This window comes from Podarcis bocagei (assembly GCF_964188305.1).
Source record: "Podarcis bocagei genome assembly, chromosome: 2".
In the NCBI taxonomy this organism is placed as follows: domain Eukaryota; kingdom Metazoa; phylum Chordata; class Lepidosauria; order Squamata; family Lacertidae; genus Podarcis; species Podarcis bocagei.
Genome location: NC_138126.1, coordinates 80,802,459 through 80,825,451, shown reverse-complemented (window position 1 = coordinate 80,825,451; position 22,993 = coordinate 80,802,459). Strand labels below are relative to the sequence as shown.

At 43.5% G+C, this 22,993-nt stretch overlaps 1 protein-coding gene across 1 annotated transcript in view; it reads left to right on the top strand.

Annotated features, from left to right (window-relative positions):
- Positions 1-22,993, top strand: part of ERGIC1 (endoplasmic reticulum-golgi intermediate compartment 1) — a 72,480-nt gene that overhangs the window by 47,793 nt on the left and 1,694 nt on the right. The window contains exons 5-9 of the mRNA XM_081178795.1: positions 237-361; positions 8,288-8,392; positions 14,833-14,893; positions 17,803-17,903; positions 20,394-20,516. Of these exons, the coding sequence (XP_081034921.1) occupies positions 237-361; positions 8,288-8,392; positions 14,833-14,893; positions 17,803-17,903; positions 20,394-20,516 (515 nt within the window). The remainder of the gene's footprint in view (positions 1-236; positions 362-8,287; positions 8,393-14,832; positions 14,894-17,802; positions 17,904-20,393; positions 20,517-22,993) is intronic.

Below are 22,993 nucleotides of genomic sequence, written 5' to 3'. Positions count from 1 at the left end.
GGATAACAGAGCCCATATATGACTAAAGGAGTACTTGGGAGATAAGAGAAACTTGCTGGTGATTATGCTTTCTGATTAGCTTAACTGCTGACTTAATTAAATAATTTTATTTGTATTCTAATTTTTAAAATATCAGAAAGGTATCTAAAGAATGATTCATGTATCCTTCTTTGTAGTATGTTATTTTTAACACTCCCATTCTTTTCCCACTTTCTCCCTGATTCCTAAACACATAGTGATTGGTCTGGATATCCAAGATGAAATGGGAAGACATGAAGTTGGCCACATTGACAAATCGATGAAAATTCCTCTGAATAATGGGGATGGGTGCAGATTCGAGGGCCATTTTAGCATTAACAAGGCAAGTTGGAATAACCCATGCTGGGGAAATGTTGGCAAATTTGACAATAAATTGTTGTGAAGTCTCTGGGTGCTGCACTGCTGGGAGTGCTGGGAGGGTTACATAGCCAGGTCTAAAGGTACGGATGCCCCCACCCCCCCAAGAATACACTGCAGGACATTATGGAAACAACTGAGGCAGCCTGCACTGTTCCAGGATAAATGAGGGTTCTATATTTATGTTTTGTTTCAAGGAACCAGAATGTTAATGCAGTCATGGTAAGGGGAATTGTGTGTGTCAGTAGATCTTCCAGATTACTATTTCTGGCAGCAAATTAGAATGTTTTTCTGGAAGTAAATCTAATTATGAATAAACACAGCAGCCCAGTCTTGAAATGGAGAACAAGAGCACCTATTGGCAAAAAATGCACCATTCTGCTATTTGGAAATGACTGGCTGGTGTGTCTACCTGCTAGCAAATGCCATTGTTCTTGTGCTAATCTTTGTGTACGTAAATCGTGGGATGTAGTTCAAAAAGCAGTAACAAAGAACTACTGCTACCAAAGTAAAGAAATTTTAGTTGAATAAGAGTTGAGTTTTATTTGATTGATTTTTAAATCTGCATGAATTACCATATGCATAAACAATTACACTGAAGAGAAAAATGTGTGTATTTGGTTAGCTGAACCTATGCCAACCTGATGCCCGCCAGATGTTCTGGACTACAACCCTCTTCAGCCCCAGCCAGCATGGCTGTAGTTCAGAATATCTGGAGGGCACTAGCTTGGCAAAGGCTAGTGTATGTATGTGTGAAAAGAACATACCGTACTTTCTCTCCATAAGATGCTCCTGACGATAAGGCGCACCTAGTTTTTAGCGGGGGAAAGCAAGAAAAACAAATTTCTGTGCCGAGCATGTAAGCGGTTCTCGCTTTTCTTGCTTTAAAGCAAGCAAAGCGAGAGTCGCTTACATGGCTTCTGTCCCGCTTTGCGCAGCTCTCACTTTGCTTGCCCATCCCTCCTCCTGCCTTCCTGTAAAAGAGGAGGAGGAGGAGACACCGGAACAGGTGCTTTGCTTGCTTTACAGCGAGGCGGGAGGAGAGATGGGCAAGCAAAGTGAGAGCTGCACAAAGCGGGACAAAAGCCATGTAAGCGGCTCTCGCTTTGCTTGCTTCCTTCTGTCCCTCCTCCCACTTTGCTATGAAGCCAGAAGAGCAAGAGGCACTGCGCGGCTCTCATTTTTTCTCTGCTGTCAGCAGAGCAGCGCAGCACGTCTGGCTTCTCTTCTGGCTTCCCAGCAAAGCGGGAGGAGGGACCGAAGGGAGCCCTTACACGGAGCCCCTTCCATCCCTCATCCCACTTCGCTGAGAAGCCAGCAGAGCGAGAGCGACAGACGGGAGCCATGGCTCCGGCTGCAGAGGCATCCCTCAGCTCGCGACTGCAGCGGTAGCCGAGGGATCCCTCTGCTGTCCAGTGCATATGCTCCATAAGACGCATAGACATTTCCCCGTACTTTTTAGGAGGAAAAAAGTGTGTCTTATGGAGCGAAAAATACGGTAAAAAGATTGTTGCAGGATCATACCAAGGGCCCCATTCTAACAGCGGCCAATTACAGCAGGCACTACGATAGAAGTGTACCCGCTTTTGTGTGAAATAGTCTTTTCTGAGATGCCATCTGCTACTATAGTTTTCATAAATATTTACATTTTTGTTTTTTTAAAAATGACACATCTTAGAAAATGTGTTGCCTGATTTAGTCAAGGGTACATTTTAGATCAGTTAATCTAGCTATTTAGCTGGCTAAGCCAGCAGCCCTAGTTAGAACGGAAAGCAGCAAAGAGAGGTGCGTATTTGTGGGGGCAAAAACCACACTAGAAAGAGGAAGTCATGCTGCACTGACATGTTGCCATGGGGTGGAGCATGGGTAAACATGGGAGCTGAAAACACTTCTGAGTTCTTTGTGGTTTGTTGATGAGCTCAGAGTGTCAGCGTGTTTTCTTTTCTCCTCCCAAAGCATTGTACAGCCAGCATGTGAGTCACTGCAGTGCAAAGGGCTGTGGCCCAACTCTGCACAAACTCCCTTCTGTTCCAAGAGGTGCTCAGCCGTTGAGGAATGCCAGAGAGAGAGAGAGAGAGAGAGAGAGAGAGAGAGAGAGAGAAATGGATGGTGTGGGAGATGTGTTTCTTCTCTCATCTCAGTGGAGACCAAGTTTCTCTTCCAGCAGCAAGGGGTGTGCGCATTTTGTTGGGCGGGTGTGTCTAGCATTGGGTAATCTGACCATGTAAGGCAGTCCATGACTTCACTTGGGTGGGGGAGAGGGAGTGTGTGACTGCTAGCATAATAAGGATGTAACCCTAATTCACACCTCATTTTTATACCACAGGCTACAAAATCCTGCTGCTTCCTCTTCCTCCTAATTCATGTTGGAGCACACCTAAAAATAACAAGCAGGCCCTACCCTTGCTTATGCTGCAGTACAAAAATATATGTGAATGTTTTTATTTGATTGCTTTCCCCCCTGTCAGCTGTTTTTTTGTGTCAGTCATCAGCCACAGTAGCAAACTGCAAAACAACTTGCGAGTCTATGTAGATTGTGCAGTTTTTAATCTTTATACTTAAAATAATAACAAAATACACAAAGAGCTTCTGAGTTGGATTGCATATTTGCTGTCTAAGGCTTTCTTTATACTTCTAAGAAAAAGTGTCCTTAGTACTGTTTATCCCTCACCCCCTCCAGCTGTGTATTATTTTGGGTGGTTCATGTGTGGAATTTTGTTAGGAGAAGTACCTTAGATTTCAGCTGCTTTGGTTTAATGACAATACAGTTAGATGTGTTCTTTCCCATTATGTTTATGAGTAATTCCCTGGTGTTAAGGAGCTATTTGCTTGCTTACCCCACATCGCAGGTACAAAATAAACAGATTCAGAATATGGTGAGGAGGTAAGAATGTATCCCGCCGATTTTTGTATCAGTTGTGCTGGTTGCCCTTGTATTTGGGGGACAGATTCAAAGTGCTGTTTACACACACACACACACACACGCCTGTAACTTTTTATTCAGGTCATACTAATAAAAAACAGAAATAAAATGGCATTCAGTATGAAATGCATGCATGGTGAATTGCAGTGAGTTAGTAAAAAGAAAAAAAAGAGACCACATCACCTTTGAATACAAACAACATCGTACAACACATCACAGCTTTATAAACTCATTTCTGGAGTACCTGTTTCCACCACCCACTTCTGCCCCCCAAATGGAGACCATATTGAATGGTGACCTCCAGGACAATATTAGTAGTTTTAGTCCCCTGTTAAGCATCCAGGAAACCTAAGAACAAAAACCACATTGATCATTAAGAACTACTTGGAAATGACTCTTCTCCCCCCCCCCCCCGAGGTCCAGCATTTCTTCTACATACATCGAGGAGAACCAGTTAAGAGTAGAAAATGTTCTCTAGAAGCAGAGCTCTGACTTCCGTAGGGCAAGTCTGTACAATAATGTAGTGGTAACGTTTGGGGGTGGGTGGGGGGAAATACTGATGGGACGAGCACGTTGGGAAGTCATGGGACTATCCTTTTAAATCCCTGAATGATTTGGGACAACAGTTCTTAAAGGAGCTCCTCTGTCTACCCTAGATCTGTGTCAGTCAGCCTGCTTTAGTGTTTGCTGGTGAAAGTGCTCAGGCTGGTGGGCACTTGCAATGTGGCATGCTCCTCAGTGCTTTCAGAATTAGGCATCCTTTGCGTCTTAAGCAGGCCTTAGAGAACTTCTATTTCTCCAGAGCTTTCAGTGAAAGATCACATAGCAGAGGTGGCTAACCTGTGGGCTGCATACAGCTCTCTCAAAAGCTTTTTGTAGCCTTCAGGCTCCCTCCCCCCATTAGTGATTCTAAGAAAAAACTTATAAATTATATATATATATATATATATATATATATATATATATATATATATATATATATAGCTTTCGTAGATTTTCACGGGTACAGGAATGTAGGTTTTGGTGTCTTCGGGTGTCTTCCCGTGTAAGAGTTGGGGTGTCTAGGCGACGTTTCGACGAGGTCTCACTCGTCATCTTCAGGCTGGTGCTTTCGGCTTCTTGTTACTAGAACAGAGCAGGATCTCAGTGTTTGAGTTCCTATAAATACTGTTGAGGGGGTGTGGTGTATTGCCCAGAACGTTGGAGGCAATACACCACACCCCCTCAACAGTATTTATAGGAACTCAAACACTGAGATCCTGCTCTGTTCTAGTAACAAGAAGCCGAAAGCACCAGCCTGAAGATGACGAGTGAGACCTCGTCGAAACGTCGCCTAGACACCCCAACTCTTACACGGGAAGACACCCGAAGACACCAAAACCTACATATATATATATATATATATATATATATCCTGACAGCTCTCATAGGCAACCCACTGTGATGCCAAAATATATTTTTTACCACTCTCATGGTCCCCTGGTGTGATTCTGTGATGCCACAAGGTTTTGGCAACCATCCAGAAGACCTCGAAACTGTGTTCTAGAAAAAAAAAAGCAGAAACCCACTTTTACACTTTGGCCATGCCCACTTTGAAATGTGGCCCCTGGAGCATTGACAATGCGTCAGTGAGGCCCTTGGCCCCCCAAACGTTAGCCACTCCTGTCATAAAGAGTAGCTTCTTATTTCAGTGTGTACGTGTGTGATTTTATGATGACATTGTTGCTGGATCTGACTTTGTTGTTATTAATGATGTATTAATGTTTTGGATTTGGAAACTTTAAATGATGTAAGCCCCTTTGTGGGTAATTTGACTGCACAGTGAGCTGGCATTCCCAGTGATTGAATGGACAGGCTTTGGGTGACATGTGGACCCTAGTGAGCTGGTTGATGCGAATACTATAGTGGAGTGTTTATGTGTATATGGTCACAGGTAGGCATCCCTCTTTCTCTTTCAAGTGTCAAGCTGTTTGGAGTTCTCCACAGCTTTATTCAAATGCAAAAAAAGGTATGTGATGTACCTGACAAAATATACCTAACAGAGGTGTGGTATACCTGCCAAACTGTCCCTGGCTATTATTGGTCAGAAAGAGCCTGAGGTCTTCCCTCAAGGGTAGGGGAGAGAGCCTTTAAAAGCAGATCTTCCATTGCAGCTTGGACCCTTCTACAATCAGAGTCCAGAGAGGAAGCTGACTCTCTTTGCTACCTCCTCATAAGCAGACAGATCACTGTGCTATTAGTAAGTAGGACAGAAGTAGTCAGCTTTTGGAGTCATTGGGCTCTTTCTGTTTTTAATAATTCTGTGGGACCATGTTGCCCTCTTCCTTACTTAATCTTAATGAAGTTTCACAATTGGACGAGTGAAAGCAGAGTGTGATTGCCACCCTTGGGATTCAGAAATCTCAATGTGCCTAGACCACTTTGGGTTTCATTCTAATGGAAGTCATAAGACCAGAGTGCGTAAAGCCAGGAATTTGCCCAGTTCTCTCTGGGAGAAGCAGAGAGCTGGCTTTATACTCCTGTGTAAATTGCAAGGGATTGGCTGGAGGCATGAAGCATGTGGGTCCAGGAACCAGGGCTTTAACACTTAATTGAGTATCCCGTTTCCCCCTTTGTTTCTGGGGCTGTAGGTGACCGAGAAGGATGGTGGTGGAAGCAACTGTCAGATAGTAAGACCTAGTTGCTAGGGCTGTGGGGCTGTTGGGCAGCTGCTGTGCAAGGATGGGGTGTGAGACACTCTACTAAGCATCTCCCCTTCTCCACAAGGTTCACTTATGTTCCTTGACCAGATGTAGCTAAGGAGGACGAGTCCTATGCAGAGCAACTTGCTCTTATCACCCAATGAGTCTTTGGGCTCAGCAGCAGCAATGAATGAATGAATGAATATTTCTTCTCTTCTACTAAGAGAACACAGGGCAGTGTACCATAAAACGATATCATATAATCTATAAAAGTTCAACTAACTATATGAAATCAGATTTATTTCGAAGCTTAATTGGTGAATACTCACTGTGACCATCTCCAATGTAGTTTTTGCTCCACCCTTTGCAGGACAGTGAACTAGCAGTTTCCATGATGTAGAGAAGCCAAAAACGATGAACCACGCCCCCCTCCAACACACACAGTCCCCCCTTCTACTTGCTTCCTTATTGTAGTAGTGCTTGAACGGGATTCTGTTTAAAATGCTTTGTGATGCAGTTCCATTTGTAACAAACCCTGAAAGGCTGCTGATCCCAGAGTGATCTAATCACAATTAACAATTGTCATGGTAACCAGAGTTCTTAGCTGAAATCTGTGCATTCAGGAACTATGTGTACTAAAATTTTGTAAAGAAAAAGCACTGGGGCCACTGTAAAAGCTGGAGCCTGATTGTCATTTTAAAAAAAGAATTCATTTAAAATCTACTTCAGCTGAAGAGCCCTCTTGGCACTTGCCAGGGCGTCCGGTGATAATGGCCATTACAGATCTCTCTGTCCCTGACCTAACTATTTTGTCTTCAAATCCAGCCTATGGCAGCTGGAGCAAAAGGAGAGGTTGTGTGAAGTCCCAGCTGCTTCAGCGCGTGCCAGGCTGGTTGTTTGGATTCAAGCTGTGGCTGTACTTGCATGTTTTGGCACACGGTCTTGGAGGCGGTGGGCCAGAAGACTTTCCCTACAGCTGTCATAGACATGAAGCTGTCATGAAGATCAGGGACAAAACATCTTGAAATGAGGGATGTAACGAAGAACATAAATCGTAGTTTAAGGAGGGCCAAAGGTCTTTGTGCTAGACGAGAGTCTTAGGAATTCAAAATGTCTAAGAACTGCAGCACAAAGAACTGGGTGGTGGCAGTATTTCACCCTCTTGTTAACAAAGGTGCTTGTTTGAAGATGAAATGTGGGTGCAGCTTCATGGCAGTTCTCTTGGTGATGGGATGTGTAGATGGGAATGATTCACAGGGCCAATGCAAGAAGTGCAGCCTGCTCTATATCAGAAGTAGTGTTAGCGCAGGATATATTTCCCACAGCCATTTCCTATCTTGTGGGGGGTGGCGGTGGAGCTTACCATCCTTCTAGCTTAGCACTAGAGTGCAGAACCAGGAGCTCAGGCCTATGTGGTGGGTGATAATCTTGAATCAGTATTACTCCTGTAGTGCAGCAGCTGATGCAAAATTGCAGCCATCGTGGATCCTCAGGTGGAGCGTGACAAATATTTCATTTGATTGAGGGGAGGAGGCAAGAGTTCTCCAGATCTCTGAGCCTTTGATGAGTGGTCAATTATAGCAGTCTTCTAGACCAGTGTTTCCCAACCACTGTTCCGCGGCACACTAGTGTGCCGCGAGATGTTGCCTGGAGGGAGGTGGGCGAGTCGGGCGGCGAGAGGCGGGGCGGCGGCGGCGAGGAGAGGCCGCCCAGCGCGGGGCTCTCGCCGTCTGCCTGCCTGGCTGCCTGCGAGCTCGGCGGGCAGCGCCTCCGTCCGCAGCGCCCGCCTCGCGGCTCTCATTCCCTGCCCCTGCCAAAGCTCACCCAGCCAAGCCGCGCTCTCCTTCCTGCCTCGCTTTGCTGCCTCCTCCCCCCCCACCCCCAAAGCTTGGAGGTTCCCCGGCAAGGGGGAGGGGAAAAAATTGAAACTTACACTTTCGTGCGTCCCTCCCGGCGTGACGCTGTGCGCTGACGTCACGGGGCTGTAATGGTGGTGTGCCTCGAGATTTTTTTTCATCAAACAAGTGTGCCTTTGCCCAAAAAAGGTTGGGAAACACTGTTCTAGACTGAGAGTAGATTATTGTAACGATTATTGAATCTGGCCTGTGACTAACCCCTTTCCTTGATGAAAGCATTGTAAGGTTTTAAAACCTTATTGCTCTGTAATAGATGTTGGAGGCCAAATGATGTAAGTTGCCAGCCTTAGCCTTGTGTTCCCCATCACTCAGCTTAGTCTGTGTTGAGAACTTCAAAGCTTAACAAATGCTGAACTCTTGCCTGCTTTTAGGTTCCAGGTAATTTTCACGTATCGACACACAGTGCCACTGCACAGCCTCAGAATCCTGACATGACACATGTCATCCACAAACTAACCTTCGGTGACAGGTTACAGGTGAGTCTTGAGTTAAGATATCTCTTAAGAGGATGCAATAGAAGCTGCACTTGCTAACTGTTAAACTTTTATGTATGTTGTTGAATAGTCATATGTGGCATAAAAGGTTCCAGAGGGTGAAGAAATTACATTTTTAGTCTGACATAATCTACTGTGAGACATAAAAGTATTTGGAAAAGGGCTGCTTCCCCCACCCACCCCGGAAAATAAAGAAGTATACCTGATTGGTGCTTATAAGCACATACATATTATACAATGAAAATCCACTTTCATGATACAATATACATTTGAACCTTGGATCCCGAACGCCTTGGAAGTTGAACGTTTTGGCTCCCAAACGCCGCAAACTGGGAAGTGAGTGTTCCGGTTTGCAAATGTTCTTTGGAACCCGAACGGCTGACGCAGCTGATGCGACTTGGTTTTAGAAGTCGAACGGACTTCCAGAACGGATTCCGTTTGACTTATGAGGTACAACTACATTAATAGGCTCCAGTTGTAGCAACAGCCTTTTTATGTTGGATTGCATACCATCCATTCCCTCCTTTTCTTGACAGTTATATTCTGTGTTTCTTGTTTTTTTATTCTTTGCTAGGCTCTGTACTTTTATTTTTTGAGAACCCAATAAAAATTACAAGTAAAACAAGCCAGTTGGCTGCATTTTTTGGTGGGGGGAGCATGCTGCAATGCTTCAAATCATTTGCTAGTGTAAAGGGTTCAGGCTGTAGCTTCCTTATTCTATAAATTGTTCAGTGGGCTCTCTGCTCATTCACATTTGCCAGGGGATGCTCGCTGCCTGGTTTATTTTCTGTTCTGCATTTATTCCTATATCTTAGGAATAGTAGGTGACATTCACACTACTACATATGTGTGGTTGTGCCTTGGTGACACGTATGGGAGTGATATCCTTGGGAATATGTTACAGATAGGTAGCCGTGTTGGTCTGCCATAGTCAAAATAAAAAAATTCCTTCCTGTAGCACCGTAAAGACCAACTAAGTTAGTTCTTGGTATAAGCTTTCGTGTGCATGCACACTTCTTCAGATACCAAAAATCTGAAAAAGTGTGCATGCACACGAAAGCTTATACCAAGAACTAACTTAGTTGGTCTTTAAGGTGCTACAGGAAGGAATTTTTTTATTTTGACTTGGGAATATGGACTGTCGGAGAAACCACCAGACACTGCTTTGTCTCTGCCGAAGAGAAGTATTTCAGTCAAAAGTAGGAGTCGTCAGCACAGACAGTCTCCTTCCATGCCCTTTCCCAAATCTAGATGTTTTCAATAGTGAAGGTTTGGCAGTAGCGGAGAAAGTGGGGGCAGGGTGCACCAGCCATCACGGAGAGCAGCAGGTGGGCTGCAGGGCGTCACAGGGGTAGCTAGGCGGCATGAGTGCAGCCACTGCCTGTCCTTCAAGAAGCCTGCTAAGTTTAGGCAATGTTCCCCAAGGCAACATTTCCCCAAAAAGCTGAACAACTTTGGGCGATCTCTTAAAAAGTACTCCACCCCAGGTGCCGGCGGAGATTGCTATACTGCTGAGGTTTGGATTTAACTGTTGTGAACGTTACCATGTCACTCATTAGTGCTCCTTCGCCAGACTTAAGTCCCCATATGTTGATGCCTACAACCCCTATCATCCCAATGGTTACATGGCCAGTGTCCTGGGAGGATTGGAGTTGTAGTCTAGCAAAATGGGGACTTCAGTTTGAGGATGGCTGCTACAATCCTTCCTCTATTCCTATGCTCTTACAGAGAACAGAGGCTGGAAAGAGAGATTTCTTTTACCATCTCTCTCTTTTTAATCGGCTTTGGTTGTGGAAAAGCACATACTTGCCCCGTGGCCGGTATCCTCTGTAATGTTGTTACATAACTCTCAGTTTCACAATGGGGATGTCTCACTGTACACCACCCTCTTCACCTACATTTCAAAGACTTCACTTCGCAAGAGTTGCAGTAGTATTTGCCATCACCACCTACTCACCACACGTACCAGCCATTCTTTTAAAACTATACTCTCATGGCAATTTTGGCTAATCAACATAGGCATTTCATTACACTTGCTTCGCACACACCTATTCCTCAAAAACCTTTCTAACACTCGTCTGGTTCTTGCCCTTAGCTTCCATGAGAACCATTAAAATATCAGCTTATTTGGCCCATCTGTGGGCACTCAAGGCAGCTTGCCTTACAACATCCCCATTAAAAACAATATCAGTAAGCTAAAAATGTGGAAGCATCCTCAAAACGCCATCACAGAACCAGCAGCGTTATTCAGCAGCTTTTAAGATCCAATGGGATTTTGCCTTCACATTCCTTAAAGCACCTTGGGAGTGACTCCATTATGTAATGCTCAGGCACACCTCTGCAATGGGTATTTACCTGAACCCATCCCTTCTAAATTGGTTTCAGAAAATACCCGCTGCCTATGTGTACATTTTGTTCCTGAATCAAGCTGGTGTTTCCATGTGCGTGGCCACCCTCCCACACCTGCCCTTCACCGTGCCGGTTGCCTTGCTCGTTTCACCTGTAGAATATTATGGCATGGGGTAAAAACAGTTACTGCCATGCTGAAGTTTTTTACTTCAGTGAACACAGAAACCTGCCTTACAAAAGGTCAGACTGTTTGTCCATCTAGCCTACTCTTACTTATTCTGACTGTGCATCGTGAGCATTAGGTGAAAGCTCATTAGCTGACTTTTCTGAAGGGGAGGGGAATGGATCATTTGAATTTTGTAAGGGCGTAATTGACAATAGGTAGGTGCCTTCGCTCTACCTACTGAAAACTTTTCTGTTCCAGTGGGTCTAGTCAGATACAGTATATTATTTGGTCACATATGTTCTTAATTTTTTTAAAAAATGTTTTACGTTGTCTGTTGTTGTTTAAATGTTTTAGATGCTTTTAATTGTGCTTCTTTTCAAAAATAAAAATGTAATTGTATCTGCCCTGGGCTTCTTTGGGAGGAAGGGCAGGATATAAATGTACCGTATTTTTCGCTCTATAAGACGTACCAGACCACAAGACGCACCTAGTTTTTGGAGGAGGAAAACAAGGAAAAAAATATTCTGAATCTCAGAAGCCAGAACAGCAAGAGGGATCACTGCGCAGTGAAAGCAGCAATTGCTCTTGGTGTTCTGGCTTCTGGGATAGCTGTGCAGCCTGCATTTGCTCCATAAGATGCACACACATTTCCCCTTACTTTTTAGGAGGGAAAAAGTGAGTCTTATAGAGCAAAAAATACAGTATTTAATAAGTAAGAAAGTAAGTATTAGAGAAAGAAAGCTACCTTAAAGTTGTACCAAAAGAACCCTTTTTGGTTTTCTGTCCTCAAGACTTGAAGTCATGAGACCTGAATCAAATAATGGCCTTGAATTAATACTAGCACGCTATCTTTGATGAGTGCTACATATTTCAGACAAGATCGTGCATATAATTCTGCCCTCCTGGGGGAAGATGAACTCCCCTGACCCGTAGAGCTGAGATCAGCTCTTTTCAGAAATGCTGCTTCTTATTAAGCTGTTCTGATAGCACATCTGTGAATGAGGTCCTGTGAGAAAGAGTTGCAGTCATCTTTCTGTATAATCCTTCAGTTGTCACTGTGTCGCTTGGTACAGGGTAAAGCCTCTCGATGCTAATATTTTGAGTAGCATCACAGAAGACCCAGATGTGCCATCCAGTTACATTTGTTACCCTTGTGTCACTTGCCCCTTTTGTTGTAATTGCATGAGGCTTGTGTGTAATTACAAGGAAGCTGAACTGGGGGTGATGTGAGTACGAATAACGGAGGAGGTGTTTTGTGGGTTTCCATTAATTTTATATTGTTTATATGTTTTGATTTTTATTGACCACCCATTAAACATAAGGTAGTCACACAAAGTTTAAAACAATAAAATATTCTAATTTATTAAATTTGTCATATTAGATTAATAAGAATGCCTATGTAAAAGCACACACAACATAAAATCATTCTAAAACAGCATTTAAGCTCCCTGCTAAAAATAATTTGCTCCAAAGACAAGAATACGCTAAAGCATTGTCATTATTGTTTATTTATTTATTTACTTGTACGCCACCTTTTTTCCTGACAGGACTCAAAGCAGCTTAAAGATAAAAACAACAACCTCTAAAGACATAAATTGATTGTGGAAATACAATTAAACATATAGAATTAAAACTATACACATATATAAAGTCTGTTTAAAACATATCTTTTTTTTTAAAAAATTAATTTTATTAGCCAACCAATCAAATCAAATCAAATCACATCACATAAATTCTGAATTACAAAGCCGAATTTTAAATTTTTGTTGAGGGGACCCATATTTCAAGTTCCGAAGGGGGATTCCGATCATTTTCTTGCTACTGCGTTAATATCCAAATCAGTCCAAATAATGTTCATAATTCTATCCAGTCTTATCTTGCTGTTTCCACATCACATCTTGTTCGTATATTTTTTTTTCTTTATGATCTCTTCTGATAATCTCCTTAAGCAGATAAACACCAATTATAATCCTGTGTGAATTTTTCCGTTCGTCCAATCCTCATATCAAGATGGTTTCCATATATCATCGCTTTCATAAATAACATCGCTCTTTCCATCATTAATCTCGCAGGTCTGTCGCTCTTAAGTCCCTCTGAGGAGTCTCACCCACAATATAAAAACAGCTCTGTTCCTCCTCCCAGACTTAAGTCTTCTGACAGAACTTGCCAACATGGCGACGGTATTTTTAACTGCGTCATTCCAAAGCTCTTATACTTTTCCACGATCTTCTTGAAACATGCTTTGGTTAGAAAATTATCTCCACACAGACATAAATCCACAGCTTAAGTCATTAAAGCGGCATTTCTGACTTGGGGGGGGGGAGATTCTTGGTTTGTTTAAAACATATCAATAATTACAATAAAAACAGCACAGCACAAGCCCTTTCATTAAAAGCAGTTAGTTCCTGAAAGCCTGTTGGGGAAAAAAGTCTTCACCTGCTGGTGGAAGGAGAACAAGGAGAGAGACAGTCTAGCTTCTCTAGTGGGGAAGTTCCAAAGTTTGGGAACAGTCACTGTGAAGGTCCTCTCTTGCATCCCACCAAGCATGCCTATGAGGGTGGTGGGACCAAGCGAAAGGCGTCCCCCAAAGATCTCAAAACCTGGGCAGGGTTGTATGAGGGAATAAAGCATGGGTTTTTTTTAAAAAAATCTTCATTTGGCATTTCAATCTTCATTGAAAACATCTTGGGTCCTGTATATGTTACTGCTTTAAAACAACAATGAGGTTATTTTTTTAAGCTACATTTCAAATTTCATTTGTCTGTCATTGTACACATCAGAATTGTTGATTGTGTTTCTAATTTGCCCACTGTCTGTCCACATCAGTGAGTGGAGAGGGGTGTAGATCTATTCATTTGGCTTACATTTTCAGATTGGATTGAAGCTGGTTTGGGGGAAAGCACTTCCAAGTGCAGCATTTGTCAAGAGACAACAGGATAGATGTATATTGTGGCTAATGCTGTGTACAGACCGGCAATCAGAGTGCACTGGATACATAATAAGCGGGAGAGTTACCATTTACTCAGGCTTCAGTGCACTCCTACTTCTGGTGTTTGAGGCCAAGCGCACATGAAGTTAGCTGCAATCCGAATGTATCTTGCAGTTTCTAGAGAAATCCCGTTGTTTGATGTATTTCCCCTCAAATCAGCTTCCACCTGATTTGAATTTGTCGGCTGCAGATAAGCTGTGGTGAGTACATTTGAGACAGCTGTTGTGCATGCGCAGATGTCAGCACATGTGTGGACAACAACTTCATTGAATAGAAGTTTGCCGGGGAGAGGGGGGAAGGTTGCTGGTATGGGAAAACAAAAAAGGATGAAGACATTCCAACCCCGCTATCTCTGTGTGTGTAGAGAGTAACATAAAAATATGACTTAGAACATGGGGGGTGGACCTTGCTGCATTTTAAGCTGATAATGTGTACATAGCTTTAGTGTATGTACTAGGTGAGCCTCATTGGGGAGGGCATTTCCTAACTAGGGCACTACTATTGAAAGGCCCTTTCCCTAGTGGCCACTTGCCTCATCTATTTAGGTGGAGAAAGGCTTCTGTCTTCAGGTCCCATTGTTGGTCTGTGAGGTTCTTTCTTATATTGGGTGGTTTATAGGCTTAGGGCTATTGGAAAAGAGTGAGAAAGAGCTCTGCTATTTGCAAAGTTCTTTACTTGTGTTGATAGGCTGCACTGTAGTATATTTCACATGCAAGGTCAGTGCAAATGTGAAAAACCTATTGCCCAGAGAGGATGAGAGATAACATCAAATTAAATTGCACAAAATGACTTTAAGCTCCTTGCCTCTCCTTCTACCTGCAGTGTTGAAGCTTCCACTGTTACAAGCTAGGTTGTCTCTGGAAGTATAAAAGAACAAACGTAATACAAAAGTTAATTCTATGCTCTTTCCCTTTCCAGGTCCAGAACATTCATGGAGCATTCAATGCGTTGGAGGGAGCAGACAAGCTCAGCTCAAACCGTACGTACACTGTGTTTTGCAGGGTCTTATCTGGGGTTAGTAAAGATGCCTTGATTGGCAAGACTGGTAGGAGCTAGCCAAATTTTATTTAATTCCAGGGACATGAAAACTGTGTACACATCATATATTTAAAAGGTATGACTTTCCCCAAAGAATCCTGGGAACTGTAGTTTGTCAAGGGTGCCATGTGAGTAGTAAACTATAGTTCCCAAGCCTCTGCCGGGGGGGGGGGGGAGTCATGTGCTTTAAATGTGTGGTGTATATACACAGCCAAAGAGTGTACGGCTCTTTAGAGACTAACAAATTTTATAAACTTTTTGTGAACTAGAGGCTGTAATGAAAGGCATACATGGTGATAAGTGGGAGGGGGTGGGGAGTGAATAGTAGGCAGTGAGGTCATAGAGAAGTGAAATGCAAAAAAGGGCAGACAGTGACAATCCAGTTAGAGCTAGAATATATGTATGCAAGATAAGCACAGTGACCCTTTTACAGCGGTAGTCATAGGCGATAAAACAATCAGCTTGGTAATGATGAGGTAATTGACATCTGTAGTGGGAAAGGAAACCATTGTCTCTGTTCAGACCCACCCTTTGTGTGCGTGTTTGGGGTGCGTGTGTGTATAGATAGACCGATATAGTCTGCAACTGAGGATTACGCTGCATACATCTGACAAAGTGGACTCTAGTCCACAAAAACATGCGTCAAATCTTGTTAGTCTTTTTACCGTGTCATCAGACACCTTTATCTTTTTACCATGTCACAGCAGACTAGCACTGCCACCCCTCTGAAAATTCTTACAGTCTTTATTTATGTTCTTTATATAGCTGGGTTGTTATCAAATAATATTACAGTAGCTATAGGGATAAATTAATTTGATTTCCCCCTTTTCCCTGGCTATAGAACAGAGAGGCCCAGATTAAAAAAACCCATAGTTTGCCTGCTTATAACAAAAGTTACAGGGAACAGTTGGTCTTCTAAAGTGTTGGTGTGCTCCTCCGCCATGGATATAGGATTCCTAAACATCCTAGAGACTTTGGGCACTGAGTGGTCTATGTGAACCTGACTGATCTTTTAAGTTCAGCTTCAGAGGCCCTGCTGTGGCTGTTCCTTACCCTCCATATTTTTTAATGTATTCTTTCTTAGCAGTTTAATTTTGGCTGTATATAACCATTCTGGTGACTTTTAGTGGAAAAGTAACTTGAAAATATTTGATATAAATACGTAGATACAGAAAGGAGGCAGGGCAAAGAGAGACAGACTTACAAGGTTTTTAAGAGCATCTGTGTCATAGCCAGGAAATGAGCCTGATCCTAACCAACATCTTAATTTTTGGTATTTCCTTCCTTGGTGTTTACTTATCGGCTGTCATGAGTTAGTCTAAATTGGGCATGTAGAACACTTCTGCAGTCTGAATGTGCTGCTCTACATCTTAGCACCGCTTGCAGTGTATTTCCTACTCCATGAAACACACAGCAGAGGGAAACTCTGGCCCCCTATTTCCCCCTCTGCCCCATGAAGTTGTATTAAAAGGCTTTATCCCAGGACATTCTTTCTCTGTGCTGTCAGGTGCTGTTGAGACCGAGTGGTTGCTTTCCTACTTTTGGCTTGATTATCCATGAAAGCAACCATTGCCAAGGATACAATATATGAAATGAAAATAGTGCTTGAATGTTTTAATCCCAATGGGAAGGACTGAGTGTAGGGAAATAAACTATATAGTGTGCCAGTCCTCTCTCCAACCTGGAGTATTGTGCTCATCCTATCAGCCAGCCCTCGGAAATTTTCTAGATCCATTTCAGTTGGGGCTTAGGTCCAGTTTTGGCACAGAAACTGCTTTGGTCGCCCTGTAGGATGCCCTCTGTTGGGAGAGAGATAGGGGGAAATGTCCCCCTGTTAATTCTCCTTGATCTCTCAGTGGCTTTTGATACCATTGACCATAGTATCTTTCTGATTGATTGATTGATTGATTGATTGACTGATCGATTGAATATTTAATTTCTATACCGCTTAATATATTAAAAATATCTCTAAGCAGCATACAAAAAAACTGAAGCAGCAATAGACAACTTAAAACAAAATGTTACAAAAATACACAGTTACATATGAAAATGTTAATACAAAGTTATTAATATATATCAATCAATATAATTCATTTTCCTTCTGACGCACCCTCCCTGTCAGCCTTTGGGTTCTCACCCATTGTCTAAACAAACTCTCAGCTCACCCACAAAAATCTCACAACTATCATACAATCATAGAATCATAGAATCTTAGAGTTGGAAGGGGTCCAAGGGTCATCTAGCCCAACCCCCTGCAATGCAGGGATACCAGAAGAGTTCCTGGTAACAGCAGACATCGCCCTAGTCTCTCACTGTAGATTTGCTTTTTCTGGGCAGGTCCAAGGTGGGTGGTACTTCTCAGACTGCCCACAACTGTGCCCCATTCATTCTGGAGTGACTGTCCAAGTTGGGGGTGGGTGCCACTGCTTCTGGTAAACTATAGTAGGGTTGTAAGCGCCAACTCAGAATAGTCCTTGCCAATGGTTGCCCATACCAGCTTTTTACAGTACATCAAAAAGGTCCAGTGAGTGTCTTGAAACATCTGCTAATTAAAAAAAAAAAAAAAAGGTTGTGGCACATTCCCAAAGTCTTGTTTGTGTACCTTCATATCTGTGGACTGAGTATGTTCTTCTGTGTGTTGGTCAGGTACGACTTCTGTGCTGAGGAAAATGCAGACGGACAAAAGTGTATTGTTCTCTGCAAATAATGAATTGACTGGGTTAAGCCAATTTCGATTTAAAAAAGAAAAGGCTGTACTTTTAAAGCTGTCCATTTCAGGGATTGCGTTTCTGATCATAGTCTTGTGCTGTGACTTTTGGGGGGTTTCAGCTTTCTCTCTTGTTCACGCAGCCCTTGCATCCTATGATTATATATTGAAAATTGTTCCCACGGTGTATGAAGACATGAGTGGCAAGCAACGGTACTCATACCAGTATACTGTAGCCAGTAAGGTAAGCATGCAGTAGTATATCCTTTGCTAGAAAGTGCTTGATGCAGCACACCCTGCTGGACGAGCCTTCTGTTGCAGGTCCCATTTCCACTGTCGCTCTTACTTCGGTTGTGCTTCCTTGTGCTTGAAGTGAGTGCAATAGCAGCCCCTGCTGGAAAAGCGAAGAACTGATAATGAAACGGAGGTGCCATTGCATACTAAGGATGTTTGAGGAATTTGATCTGATCTGATGCACAACTCCTAGGTTGAAACTTTGTAATCCACCAGATGCAGTTCTCTCCTCAAAAAGCTTACCAAGATACATACGCTGTATCTAAATAGATTTCCTGTTTTGAAATAAAATATTTTAGAAGTGCATGTTTGGAGAGAAAGTTGGTTTCGAAATTACACTTTGAAATGTGTTCAGATGTGCATTTTCATGTAGCTATTACATAGCTGATTAACGCAGAATGGGACAGAATGGACTGACAGGTGGATACCTGTGAAAGAGACACAGACTGGAAACAGACTGATTCACCTATTTCCTACTTCTTGGTTTGCTATTGGTAATCCTATATAACCAGTGTTGGGAACCTTGGGCTCTCCAGATGTTGCTGAACTACAACTCCCGCCATTCCTGGTCATGCCAGGGTTGCCAGGGCTGATGGAAATTGTAGTTCAGCTGTCTGCGGAGGCAGAGGTTCCCCACCCCTGCCTAAAGCATTACTTACCCCTCAGCTCCTAACTTTTCAAGCAGTAAGGCAATATAAGGTTGAGGGTCTGGAGCAAAATGGCTTGTTTTCCAGTGGAGGAGGTTAACACTTTTTTAGTGTGCTTACTCTTTTCATTCCAGCCTGAATAACTTGGGATGGATACCCACACATGGTGTTTCTTTTGATGTGATGTGTTTTCAGAATATTGAGCTGCTCATAATTTTTCATCCTGTTTTTTTTTAATACATCAAGGTCTCCAAATGTGGGCTGGGTGTGCATGAATATCCAAGTGGGGTGGCTGCTAAATATAAGCTCAGGAAGGGGCAGAAAGGTTGCTTGAATCTATCCCAATTGGATGGGATTCAGGGGAAAAAATGAAACTGTTTCTTCCCAGTCTCGAGGTAGTCTCATGTTTGCCAGAGGGTTCTTTTTGAGGGGCAGGCATGATTCTCTCTACTTCTAGTATAAGATAGTAACCTTATTATGTTGTCCTTTACCTTTTATTAATGGCCATTTTGAGCAGACATTTTAGAATGTCCAATGAGCTGGTCATTTGTCCCACCACTAATCCATTATGAGCTAGTGTAACATAGTGGCTAAGAGACTGATCTGTACAGTGGTACCCCGCAAGACGAATGCCTCGCAAGACGGAAAACCCGCAAGACGAAAGGGTTTTCTGTTTTGGAGGCGCTTCGCAAGACGAATTTCCCTATGGGCTTGCATCGCAAGACGAAAGCCCATAGGGAAATGCTGGCGGTCGGGAGCAAAGACTTTCGCCCACAGCCGGCCTTCAGAAGAGGACCTCTTCTGAAGGCCAGCAGGGGGCAAAAGTCTTTGCTCCCCCCGCCTGCCTTCCCCCCCCCCGCCTGCCCCGGGCGGTCTTAAAATGCTGGCGGGCGGGAGCGAAGCGTTCGCTGCCGACCCCCAGCATTTTAAAATCTCCAAGGGACAGCAGAGAAGTCTCTGTCCCGGGGAGATTTTAAAATGCTGGGGGTCGGGAGCGAAGCGCTAGCTGCCGACCCCCAGCATTTTAAAATCTCCCCCTGTCCCGGGAAGGTTTTAAAATGCTGGGGGTCGGGAGCGAAGCGCTGCCGACCCCCAGCATTTTAAAATCTCCCCGTGTCCTCCGCTGCCGCCCGCCAGCATTTTAAGATCGCCCCGGACAGCGGAGAAGTCCTCCGCTGTCCCAGGGTTTTTTAAAATGCTGGGGGTGGGAAGAAAAGCCCTTGTCCCCCCCCCCCAGCCTTCAGAAGAGGTCCGGGGACAGACTGTCCCCGGACCTGGTCTGAAGGCGGTTTCCCTAGGAACGCATTAATTGATTTTCAATGCATTCCTATGGGAAACCGTGCATCGCAAGACGAAAAAACCGCAAGACGAAGAGACTTGCGGAACGAATTAATTTCGTCTTGCGAGGCACCACTGTAAACTACAAAGTCCCTTGTTCAAATTTCATTTCTGCTATGAGCTCCTTAGGTCAGGGGTGGACAACCTGCGGCTTGAGGGCCACATATGACTCTTTGACTAATTTCACGTGAGTGGCAATGAGGGAAAATCCGAGAGGGAAAAGGGGTGACAGATAAAAAATGAGATGCCCCAGCCTCTTTTTACTCTGGCCAACACCAGATTCTGCTCTGCCCTCAAGAAATTATCCCAAAAGGAATACAACCCTCAACAGAAAAAAGGTTCCACATCCCTGCCTTAGGTAATCTTAAGCGAGCCACTGGTTCTCAGCTGGCACCACCAAACCCTCTCCAAATGGAGATTATAACTCAGTTCTACCTTATATGAATCTTTTTCAGGAGTACGTAGCATACAGCCATACAGGCCGCATCATCCCAGCCATCTGGTTTCGCTATGACCTGAGTCCTATCACAGTGAAATACACAGAAAGGCGACAGCCCTTGTACAGGTTCATCACAACAGTAAGTTCCCATTACATCATGTTCTCTATTTCTCTGTAGCTGACACGTCTTATATATGTGTGCATGCAAGTGAAGCTCATGTGACAAGGTCAGAAAAGAACCATAATACCGAACTCGACGACCAAAGTTCTTTATCCAGGTGAAGAGCTCTTGTCTCTTGCACAGTCTGGGCTCTGGTATGAAGTGCCTTGTTTTAATGGTACCAGCCCTTTTCTATTGCTACTAGAAATTGCCCATCAGGATATATTCATGCCTTGTATTCACAAGCTTCGCACTTCCACCATTTTGAGATGCCAGCCATCTTTTCAAGAATGGACACTGGAGTGGGGCAGGCGGGGCTGTTATATATTAAGATGTAGTTATCCAGCCCAGCTCAATGGCTCTCTGGGCCGCCGTCACTCCTGCCGTCCCAGTCTTTGCTAACGCTGCCCGCTTGCCCTTCTGCATCATGGTTGCCTTGGAGACTGGCTAGCCGTCATTGCTGTGGAGAGGCTGCAGCCTTCTGGCCCAGCCAGAGATTATCCACTTGTGGCAGCTGGAGTTATTGTCAAGAGGGGCAGGCCTCAGAAGCACCCTGAATCTTGTTAAGCAGCAGATGCTTAGTTAAAAGCTACAAAGGAGGCCCATGGAAGGAGCACCTGCTGTTTCTTTTGTTGGGTAGCTTGTTTACCAGGCTGCACCCATACAACTGTCACAGAAACACTGAAGTGTTTTTAAATGTGTTCTCATGACCATAGGTGGGAAAAGACCCTACCAGGCCGTGAGAGAATTTATCCAGGTTTGGAAATGTAAAACTTCCTATTGTTACCTCAAAAGGGAATGGATCTTTTTAGTGTCTCTCTCTCTGTGGGAACTTTAAGCAGGGCTGTCGGGAGGAATAGTGTTGATGTTCATGTATGCCTGGTCATCTGGGTGCGGCTCTGTGGCATTTTGTGTGTATTTGTTTATAGTAGGAGTGACATAAATGTGTGGGCTGGCTGTTTTGGATACAATTTCCATTATTGTTCTTAAGGCACACAAAGGGTTTGTCTTGGCGCACACAAAAGCTGTTAGTAAAATAGTTGGGGAAGGAACAGCGCCACTAAACAAAAGTGTTGTTGTACCCACATATTTGCTGGCTATATCTAAGAGGAATGAGAGAGCACCTATCCGCTGTCTACTACTTCTGGATTTATTTTATTTTTATTTATTAAAACATTTATAGACCACGCTTTTATAAAAACACAGCAAGGTGATATACAGCATACAAAATTACAATTGGATAAATAAAAACGTCAGTAAATACATCAATAAACACTGGTTGGTAAAAATAAATTCACATTGCAAAGGCCTGCCTGAATAACACAAGTTTTTTAAGGAGACGTCTAAAAGATGGCAGGGATGAGTCTTGCCAACACTTTACTGGCAGGAAATTCCACCAAAATATGTGTAGCCAAGTACAAAATGGGTAAGATGAGACCATCTGTTGTCCTTTTGAGTAGTGAGCGCTCAGCACCAAGCACTAAAAGATGCATCACTTGCATGCCTTATTTTCTGGAACCAACAAGGCACAGCTGTCTAGACCAAGGGGTGCATCCACAAAACCTCATTCCTAGCCTCTTTGATGAGAGTTTTTATTTCTCTTAAAGAAGGAGGAGGAGGAAGATTCTGCCTTCCCCTCTCTCAATTGCTGAATGCATCCACCTTTGATTTTTTTTCAAGTGCATGCAGGGAAGGCAGAGACTAAGCAGATGCCAGGTATGTGTGAGTCATAAGTAATCAGTGGTGCAGAGCCGCACAGATGAATATTTTTTTCTCTGTGTGTGTTTTTCTTCTGGTATTTGCTGCTCTGAAGTCATATTTTCCTGCCCTCAATGCAAAAAGTACATTCCCTCCTCCCTACTTGCGGTATAAAACGTCTTGTGTCAGCTGATCCGCATGGATTGAAATTACCCAACTCATTCTGGTGTCATTCTCCCTGAAAAGTAACTTTGCATCACTGTAAGAGGAGAACAGGGTGGGGGCAAGGGAAATAGCAGAAACAGAGGAGTGATGGTGGAAGCCATACCCATTTCTTTTTTTAAATAGAAATTCAGTTGTACAGGGGTTTATTTCCTCTGCCTTTTTTGTGGTTTTCAGTTCTGAGAATGTCAGCTGTGCTGCGGAAAATAAATTTACCTAGACTTTTTGTAACTGAAACATCTTCCCATTTTGCTGGGCTCATTGGACACACATGCCTAAGTTAAAAATACACATAGAAAGGAGCAATTCCTCCCTTGCTGCTGCTGCTTGCTATTAAAGTCCTGTTTACTCATGCTTCCTAATTTCATTTCAAACTTGGCCACTGTTCTCTTTGGCTGCTGTCCCCTGTGTCACATGCTAATAGATCTATGTGGTGACAAGGGGGCTTGGCTTCCCCTCTGTGAAAGGTTTACAGCTCATTTTATTGATCTGCTTTACAGCCCAGTCCTATAATATCTCCTCCTATTAAGTTCATT